Source organism: Salvia splendens, chromosome 19 (genome assembly GCF_004379255.2).
Source record: "Salvia splendens isolate huo1 chromosome 19, SspV2, whole genome shotgun sequence".
NCBI classification, from domain to species: Eukaryota; Viridiplantae; Streptophyta; class Magnoliopsida; order Lamiales; family Lamiaceae; genus Salvia; species Salvia splendens.
This window is the reverse complement of record NC_056050.1, coordinates 14,593,010-14,602,813: the sequence shown is the minus strand read 5'-3', so window position 1 is coordinate 14,602,813 and position 9,804 is coordinate 14,593,010. Positions and strand designations below refer to the sequence as shown.

The 9,804-nt window shown below is 36.7% G+C and overlaps 1 protein-coding gene across 2 annotated transcripts; it reads left to right on the top strand.

Moving 5' to 3' along the window:
* Nucleotides 1-1,184: 1,184 nt before the first annotated feature.
* Nucleotides 1,185-7,683, top strand: LOC121778409 (glycosyltransferase BC10-like). 2 transcript variants are annotated; one of them, XM_042175759.1, is made up of 12 exons: nucleotides 1,185-1,464; nucleotides 1,536-1,737; nucleotides 2,295-2,825; nucleotides 3,900-3,998; nucleotides 4,794-4,894; nucleotides 4,995-5,066; nucleotides 5,751-5,841; nucleotides 6,005-6,085; nucleotides 6,380-6,442; nucleotides 6,557-6,679; nucleotides 6,993-7,031; nucleotides 7,113-7,683. In XM_042175759.1, exons 3-12 carry the CDS (start codon nucleotides 2,442-2,444, stop codon nucleotides 7,239-7,241), a joined length of 1,182 nt encoding a protein of 393 aa, XP_042031693.1. In that variant the 5' UTR covers nucleotides 1,185-1,464; nucleotides 1,536-1,737; nucleotides 2,295-2,441; the 3' UTR covers nucleotides 7,242-7,683. The 2 variants fall into 2 exon arrangements, with proteins under 2 accessions (XP_042031693.1, XP_042031694.1); XM_042175760.1 differs by lacking the exon at nucleotides 1,536-1,737.
* Nucleotides 7,684-9,804: the final 2,121 nt, after the last annotated feature.

Genomic DNA, 9,804 nt, shown 5'->3' with positions numbered 1-9,804 from the left:
ATGGTTGGCACGAACCAATCCGACGATCACTTTTGGTGGCGCATCTCTCGGCGGTACAATGCAAACCGGCGCTGGGAACGATCGAGCGCAACGAGAGTATGGTGCGCAACTGCATCGGCCGAGCCAACGACAAAATTGGCAAGTTCAATGGCTATTTCCTCCAGGAGTCGCGGAATGCCGGGAGCGGCCGGAGCGAGGTCGACATCATCACTGCAGCGCTGAGCACCTACCAATCCATGAACGGTAAGTCGTTCAAGTACCTAAATGTTTGGCAGGAAACGGGGACGCACCCGAAGTATCTGGGAGGCGTAACATCCTCCTCTAGCGGCTCCTCCAAACGGTCACGGTCGGCATCCCTATCCGACGCCGGCGAAGAAGTGACTAGCCAACTCGCCGAAGCTAACTTGGGTAGCCCCGACGCCGGACCAAGCGGTTCCCGACGCCGACCGCAAGGAAGGAAGAAGGCGGCGGCCGAACGCCGTCGCGCCGCGACTCCATCTGCCCCCGCCCCCGCCCCCGAACCCGCACCCTATGTTCCACCTCCACCACCGAACAACTCGATGTGGGCCCTTTTGGCCCAACTCAATATGGCCGATAGGTCAACTATGACCCCCACGCAACTTCAAACGCACGAGGACATGATATTGGGTCTCAAAAAACAATTGGGGTTGGTGCCGCCGGATGCGTAGTCTTCCTCGGGTAATATTAGCCAATAATCATGTAATTTTTAATTTTTAGGAGTTTAATTATGTAATTTTTAATTTTTAGTTTTTTAATTATGTAATTTTGAATTTTTAGTTTTTTAATTATGTAATTTTTAATTTTTATGATTTTAATTATGTAATGTTTAATTTTTAGGATTTTAATTATGTCTTTTTTATTTTATTTGTAATTTGTAATATTTATTGTGGTTTTTTAATGAATTTTAGTATTATGGAAATGTTTTTGTTTAATTGAATTTTAAATTAATTGTGCTCGTCCTTGAGGAAGATCATAGCTGTGGGTGTTGTGCTCTTGCCAGAGAGCAGACAGAAAAATGGAGTCGGACCCACAACCGTGCCGCTGGCAAGAGCACGGTTGTGGATGCTCTTAGAATTCTTGCGAGTGTCAACCCTACTGCAATTTATTCCCGCGCGTGGTGTCCCCTTCCCAAAAAAGGAATAAAATTGAATCTACTAATTTTGTAAAAATAGCCGGCTGAATTCTGCATTATGTGCGTGGACGGAGCATAATCCAACTCACATACATACATACATATATATTTATGTATATATGCACCAATCTCTAATCCTCCGATTTATGTATATTCATCGTTGCACACAGAGTTTCTCGGATTGCCCAATTATTCAACGTGCCCTAGATCCACACACCCAATACTGTATACGTATATATACATACTAACATACATACTTACATACATCTCAACTCCTCCGATCTTATTTTCCGAGTTCCTCTTCAACTCAGGTATTGGTTTGCTGAGATTGTCTTCCAAACAGTAGTAGTTATGTAGCTCATTTTGCGAATCATGATTTTAGTGGAATTGGAGTGGAGATGAAGAGGTTCATTTATTGCGGTTGCGGGGGATTCGTTGCTTGAGTTTGCCCGTGCTTATAAATCCATCCTTTTTCTATGATTGTTTGATACCTGAGGAGCTTTGCGCGCGCGTGTCGGTGGGGAGTGGGATTGCATTGCTAAATTTTTAATGTTTCGGGATTCTGGATTTTGACTCAGAATTAGGTTTGTGTTGACTTTTTCGTTGCAAACTTCTTCGTCTCCCCCCTATACTGGCAATGTGAAATTTGAATATGGCTAGATATTATCCCATACTTTACATTTCTCTTGGGGCCAGAGCTTATTAATATTCTCAACACCGCATTTTTTTTTACGACGGGATCTAATGTATGTCTACTGATGTGAACTACTGTTCCATTTCTTTTTATTGCTGATTTATTCTTCTTACATACGCTGCAAATCTATTCGGGAGGATCATTGAGTTATGAATTTCACTCTCGGGTGATTCTAACTTTTTGATAAGATTTTTTTTGTTTTCTCGTTTCTTGATCTTGAGTTGGGGGTATGTATTGCAGCTTATTGTAGTGATAATGATGTGTTCAATATGTACAGCAAGCATTTCCTGAAGTTATCTACAACTAAGATGATCTGAATATTTGGTGCATACTATTATTTTTCGTAAATGTCAGCTAGCATTCCACATAGAATCTCACTGGAAAATTGAGATACACTTTAAACTTACCTTCAGCTGCAAATGAGTTGTTAATATGTCTTCTCTGCAGCTTCAATTTGATATCGAATCCATTGCTCTGCTGCCTGCTTTAGGCAGATAGGCCAAGGTTACTCCTGCTAATTTTGCACTTTGAGGGGAGAGGTGAAGGAATACACAAGCTATCTATAGGAGTGGACCTGTGATGCATAATTTCTAGATGAAGTCGGCTCAGGCATGGCGGCTAGGCATGAAAGACATGCAAATAATGCCTGTGCCTCGCCAGCGTGGTCCACTAAGAAAGCCAACATGGATTATTGTGTTGGTGTCATTAGTTAGCTTGTTCCTGGTCTGTGCATATGTCTATCCACCTCAAAATTCAGCAGCATGCTATGTTTTCTCATCTCGTGGTTGTAAGGGAATGCCTAATTGGCTTCCACCTTCTCCTATTAGAGAACTGACTGATGAAGAAATAGCCGCCCGTGTTGTAATTAGAGATATTTTGAATATGCCTACTGCTATACAAACAACTCCAAAAATTGCTTTCCTATATCTCACACCAGGTGCATTGCCATTCGAGAAGCTGTGGGATAAATTCTTCCAGGTACCTACTTACTTTATATAAACATGGCAGTTTTTGAAATATGGTAGTGATAATTCACTGCTTTTGCACAATTGCACTGTTGTGTTGCGGAACTTCTGTTGGGGTCTGAATGCCACTTGTAGAAATGCTGTATGGCTAGAGCAATCTAAATATTGTGATTTGTCGATGAATTTATCTTGCTGTTATCTCTGGAAACCTTAGGGTTGGATATCAATTACCATGGCAGTATAATCTTTGACTACTTAGGGTAGTTCACTTTCATTTGGTGTTAAACTCATAATTGATTTGTAACATTAAAAACTTTTTATTGATGAAAATGCATAAAAATTGCACCTCATGCTCTTCATGGTGTAATGGCATCGAATATCTTTTTATACTATTAAGAGATACATTAAGGTAAATGCCTGCATGGTTGACTGGTATGAATACTCTAGTTGAACCAGTTCGCATGTCCCTGTTATGCTTTGTTGAAACACTTCATATTTTTATGAATAGCTTCTTAGCTAAGTTGGCATTTAGTTGCTATGTCGTTGCAACTGAAGGTCCAACTCTGAAGTTACTGTCAATTTGGCATTTCATTGTAATCCCAATGATTTGTGTCATGGGTAGGGATTGCCTAATGTTAGTATGTGTGTTACGTTGATGCACAAGAAAGGCTTTGTTAGATGTAGCAAGGAAGCTTAATCATATTTGAACTGGTTGAAAGAGCTACAAGGTCTTAGTATAATAGAATTGGCATGGGTAGTGACTGCCTTAGAGGTTAGACCTGAAAAGAAATAAAACGTGTTCAATTTGGGCAAAAAATGACTTGTTAGATGTAGCAGAGAAGCTTCATCTCATGTTAAATGGTTGAAAGCCTAGAGAACTGTATCAATAGCAGTTACCGATTTTTAGTAAAGAGCAGGAAAGAACCTTCTTCAGTTTGTTTTTCAAATTGTAATGCTTTAGTTTGTATGAAACAAAATTAACAATATTTTTGCAAAACTATACTGTTTTACTTTGTGTTTCTTAGTGACAATCATTTTCAATCAACTGGATTTATATATGTTGATAAAGTTTTGCCCTACCTTGCAGGGTCATGAAGGTAGATTCTCTGTTTACGTCCATGCGTCCAAGGATAAACCTGTGCATTTTAGCCGTTACTTTATCAACCGGGAAATTCGTAGCAGCTCGGTGTGTTTCTTACTTCTCATTGGTTCTTGTTCATATTAGTTTGGACAATAATAAATACTTATGAATTATCTTTTGTAAAATGGTTGTAATGGATAAATAACTATGCCAACACGACTGGGTGGACTTGTACGGTTTAGGCTGTAGCGTTTTCATGTCAATCTTGTTTCCATGGCTTCCTATGTGAAATATTTTAGTTTTATGTTGTTAAAATAGTTTATAATTCCCTAAGTAATCACTAGTATGTTTAGTGAATATGGTTCCAACTATGTGTTGTGCTTCATCTACTACTATGGTGAATCAAAAATCATTATCAGTCTCTCAGTAATTATGTAAACCCATTGATACATGTTCTACCTAATTACTCCCTCCGTCCCCAAAGAGTATGAACAATGGGTTCATCACGGGTTTTAATAAATAAGGGGAAAAGTAAGAGAGAGAGAGAGAGAAAGGGTAGTGGAAATAATGTTAGTGGAGAGTGGGGTCCATATTATTATAATGATACAAGTTGTTAATGATAATGGTATAAGTTGTGAATAAAATGATGTGTAGGGATTGTATCTTGTTTGAATTTTTCAAATTTAGAAAGTTCATACTCTTTAGGGACGGACGAAAAAGGAAATAGATAACGGAGGGAGTATTGTTTTTGCTCTCTTAAAGGAATTTTTTTTTCTGTATTAACTACATAAATATTTGCTAAACCGTCATCTTATATCTTCAGATAAAAATATAAGTCTAATACTCTTCCAGATATTAAGTTATCATTATAGAGTGTCTTATTATTGTTAGGTTTTACAGGTAGGATGGGGAAAAATTTCAATGGTTGATGCAGAAAGGAGGCTTTTAGGACATGCACTGAAAGATCCTGGGAACCAACATTTTGTACTGCTTTCTGACAGGTTGCCAAAGAATAGATTTGTGTAATTTTTAGCCGTTTGTCTTTATTCAGGAAACTTGCATAATTCACTTACTGATTAAGTGTTTTTCCCTCAACTACAGCTGCATACCACTTCGTGATTTTGATTTTGTGTACAACTATCTCATGTACACAAATGTGAGCTTTGTGGATAGGTAAGTTAACTACTTTTGGGTTCTTCCACTATCTTCATTTTGTGCAAGTCTCTTTAACTGGCCAACATCTCTTGTGGGTCTGGTCTATTTGAGCATATGTATGTAAAATACATTATCTCAAGGTAATTGTGAGAATGTAGCAATTTTTAAATATTGATATGCATCAAGAGAATATAATAAACCCATAAAATTGTATAGAGAGAAATGAAGCAAGGATATTGGTGATTATGACTAACACTTAATTGAGGTAGTTAGAAAGCTCCCGACATGCCTTCTCAGCATCGGCACTGTCACTACATATGATATGGACTTGATAAATTTTGTGTCTCGGTAACATTTTACTTGCAGAAGCATTCTCATAGGTTTTGCGTGGCAGGCAGACTGAACGATTTCTCGAATTACATTTGAATATGTCAATAATTTGGAAGGTGGACTTATTAACTGTAGGCAGTCACTCCTATTGAACTTATGCCAAATCTAGGATTTGTACCCATGACTGTAGTGATTTTAACAAGATATATTTTATAATTTTCCAGTAAAACACTTGGGGATAACAGTAAGAATGTGAAGGTTGCTGTTTACATCAACCTTGGGGATATTTTTAATAGCTATCCTTGATTAAACTCGAAACTTTGGCTAAAGTTTATAATAATGTTGCAATCAGTGGTACCCTTTAATGTGCAGCTTTGAGGATCCTGGCCCACATGGAAGTGGTAGATACAGTGAAAATATGTTACCTGAAGTTGAGAAGAGAGACTTCCGTAAGGGTGCTCAGGTAATTTTCTTCTTTGAATATATAGTAGCACTGTCCTAATAGATACAAAATCCGGTTTCCCTTGTGTCGCTCAGCTAAATAGGACCTATAGATTTAACCTTGTGAGTCATCTCTAATGTATACGGTCAAGTTATTGAAACAGTAACTGTTTTGAACAATGCAGTGGTTCACAATGAAGCGGCAACATGCTGTTATAGTCATGGCCGATAATCTGTACTATTCGAAGTTCAGAGACTATTGCAGGGTAACGGATTTAAAACTTTGTTTGCATTGACGTTTTTGATGTTTGAAGAACTCTTGATATCTTGTAGAGGTTTTTCGTTTAACTTTTACTAAACGTAGGTAGATGGCTGCAAATGGCCTCTGGTTTGGTTCAGGATTTTATCATTTTTCCTTCAGTTATGACATTTTCTGATTAAACTACTGAATTTTTTTGATGCTTACCATCCTCATTAATTAATAGTAGCGCTCTCAACTGTTTAGACTCTAAGTTCATTATACTGAGTAACTTTTGACATTCTTTTCTTTGATTGAGCAGCCGGGCATGGAAAAGGGACGCAACTGCTACTCTGATGAGCACTATTTGCCCACCTTTTTCTATGTGAGAACTGAGAACCATTGTGCTTTCTGTCTGTAGTTATTAGTACTTCAATTTCTCCATCCTTTGCTTTTACTTCTACTTTTTGTGCTTGAGCAAGTCCCCACTTTATTTCAGATGTTTGATCCAGTTGGGGTAGCCAACTGGTCAGTAACACACGTTGACTGGTCCGAAGGGAAGTGGCATCCGAAGTCATACAGGGCACTGGATGTGACATATGAGCTGATGAGAAATATCACAGTATGTCATGTTATTTTGAGATTTTACTCCCATTCTATTTAAGTGTTAATCTTGACATCCACAACCCACTTTCACTAATGACTCTAGCTCTAGCATTCTTTAAGGTATTTTCTGCAGTCTAGTTACGATAATAATGCATTTTATGAAAATATAGTTACAACTCTTATGTTACAGCCTCGATTAATTAGGTTGGGTGCCTCAGCCTCTCACTGTGTACACTCTTCTGTAGATAGCACTGCTGGCTACTTTATTTTGTACTGAAATTGGTTAATTAGTATGCACTAATGCTCTTCATTTTTAACTTCTGTTGCAGTCCATTTCAGACAGTGTGCACGTTACGAGTGAAGAAAGGGTTAGTTTTTGTATTCTACTGTGATTGGCTGGTGCTGTCTATGTTCAGTTTTTTGATGATAACATGTCTTATACTCTGCAGAAGCAAGTCCAGATTACACCGTGTCTGTGGAATGGGAATCCACGTCCGTGCTATTTGTTTGCACGGAAATTTTTGCCTGAAACCCTTGACAACTTAATCCAACTCTTCCCCAATTATACGTCAATTTGAGTGAGAGAGGACTTAAATACTGATTCTTTGTGGATTAGAGCGCATCACACCCTTTGTCTCCGCCTCAGTTTTAACTTTCTGCTCCGGGGTAAAGAAGCATTGGCTTCTTTCAGATAGCATGCAAAGGTAAAGGTGGCAGAAAGTGGTGGGAAGGTCATCGGAAAGTAGCTGAAGGTGAAGACATGGGCAGTGTTGGGGACACAACTCTTTGATGTTGTTTAATTCTTCCCTCAATTTAGGATATATGATTACATTGAAAACAGTGGGGACTCTCTAAAGCTGACCTTTTGTACAAGTAGGATTATCAAGTTGAAAATATGGCATTCGCAGTGGCAGATACAGATACAGATACTCTCTCTCTCTCATAATTGTTTTAGGGAGTATTAAAATTGTCAGGTTTCTTCCTCTCCTACGTAGGATGAATACACCAACTTATTACACATTTTGTGAGTTCAGTTCAGTTCAGTTCATTCAGTTTTTGTCAGTGGCTTATGCCGCTTGGGTAAAGGTCAAAATACTCGCTTGAGAGCAATTACAAATTTTTTATTTATAATTTTTGGCCACTAGCCTGTCACCTAATAGAATGTTAACATATGTAAACATTTTGTATGCATGAACCATCAATGGCTTCTACCTTTTACATTTAGAGTTTAAGATTTTTAGAAATCAATATTCCCATAATTTGTTACTTTGATGATCAAGACTTTTGCACTAAAGCAAAAAAAAAACATAATTTTATAAAAATCAAAGTATAGAACTCTTTCTTGCTTAACGGGCCATTTTGCTTAAGTTTCCTTGAGCATAGTTTGCTATAAGTGTCTGTTACTTCTTCCCATCTTTTCGGGCAAGTATCGCTTTTGTAGAAGAAGATCAGTACATTTTTGGAGCAATAAAATGAATCAACTATCTATGTTAAATGATTCTTCCTTGATCTTAGCTGACTCGATTTTTTAATTCATTCTTTCCAATAGTTTAAGCTCCGTTTCGGTCCAGAATATTCAAGATTTGGGTTTATAAGAGATTTTAGTTGAAAGAAAAAACGTCTTAGGGATACTACATCGTTTATGTTTCTGATTTTGTTTCTACATTATATACTGATACTATATTTTAATCACATAAGCTGGGAGAAAATCTATAATTATTCTTTTTTCGTAGTTCGAAGATTACAAGACAATTCATATATGCGCAGTTTGCGCGGTGCATATTCTAGCTTTCATATGCGCAGACACATAACAAAAATAATATAACATGAAAATCATGTTTTAGTCGTAAAAGTGCCAAGAAGATAGAAATATTATTTTGTAATAAAAAATTATTATTGTTAGTGTTACTATTAATAGTATTATATTCTATCTTTGGCCTTTTTTACTTCGTGGACGTAAAAGATACACTCCCTCCGTCCCACACCGTTCCATAAGAATATGCATTATTTCCTTTTTAGTCCGTCCCAAAAGAATATACACTTTCTAATTTTGAAAACTCTTTTATCTCTATTAAGGTGGGTCTCATTCTCCATTAACAATACTTTAATTACTTTTTCTCTCTACCACCCTCTCTCTTACTTTACCAATTTTGCATTAAAATCCGTGCCGAACCCAAAGTGCATATTCTTTGGGGACGGATGAAGTATTATATTGCGGGTTTATCGGGCTAAAATTTAAACGAGTAATAATTTTACAACCCTAAATGCTCAAGTTTCGGGTTAGTCCGATGGGCTAATCGGGCTACAAACTATTAATTAAATTATTTTATTTATTAATTAATCATAAAAATTCTATATTTCTTATAAACTCAATTTAAAATAATTTTACTATTCATTCTCATCCCAAACCACGTAGTGATATTAAAAAAATAATATATCTATCTCACATTAAACCCAAATGTTACAAGATTAGTAAAAGTGAAGTATATAAATAGTACTTGATCTTCCACTTTTGCACAAAAATAGTATATGATCTTTGTTTTTTTATCGTTTTTGGTACCTAAAAATCACACTTATTGGTACCTGGTGATCATTTTAATCCCAAAAGGCCCTTCAAAAAACACATTTTCACATTTTTGCCATGGAAGATATTTTTGGACATATATAAAAAGAGGGCGTAAAATGATATTAAATCCATTATTCAAACATTTATTTATAGAACCATGTGTATTCTTCTTCTTTGTGACATTTGTTTTTTTTTTCTCCAAAAAAATCTTAGTTATGGGAGAAAAAAAGATAAATTAAAAGATTTCGTCTTCATGCGATCTTTGGATTTGGAAAATCTACCTCATTATTTTGAGCTCGTTATATTGCACTAAAAAGGAAAGAAGAAACGGAAAATAGAACCAAGAAGAAATAGGAACTGAAGTAGAAAAAAGAAAGAAGAAAGGAAGATAAAGAAGAAGTAATAGAAACTGAAGAAGAAAAAGGAAAGAGGAAAGGAAGAAAAAAAACTATATGTTTTGTACCATTTAACTTAAATTTCCAAAAATACTCTCCATGGCTAAAATCACATGTTTGGTATCTAGGGTTACTTTTGTCACGAAGTATTAAAAATGATATAAAACAAAAATCAAGTAT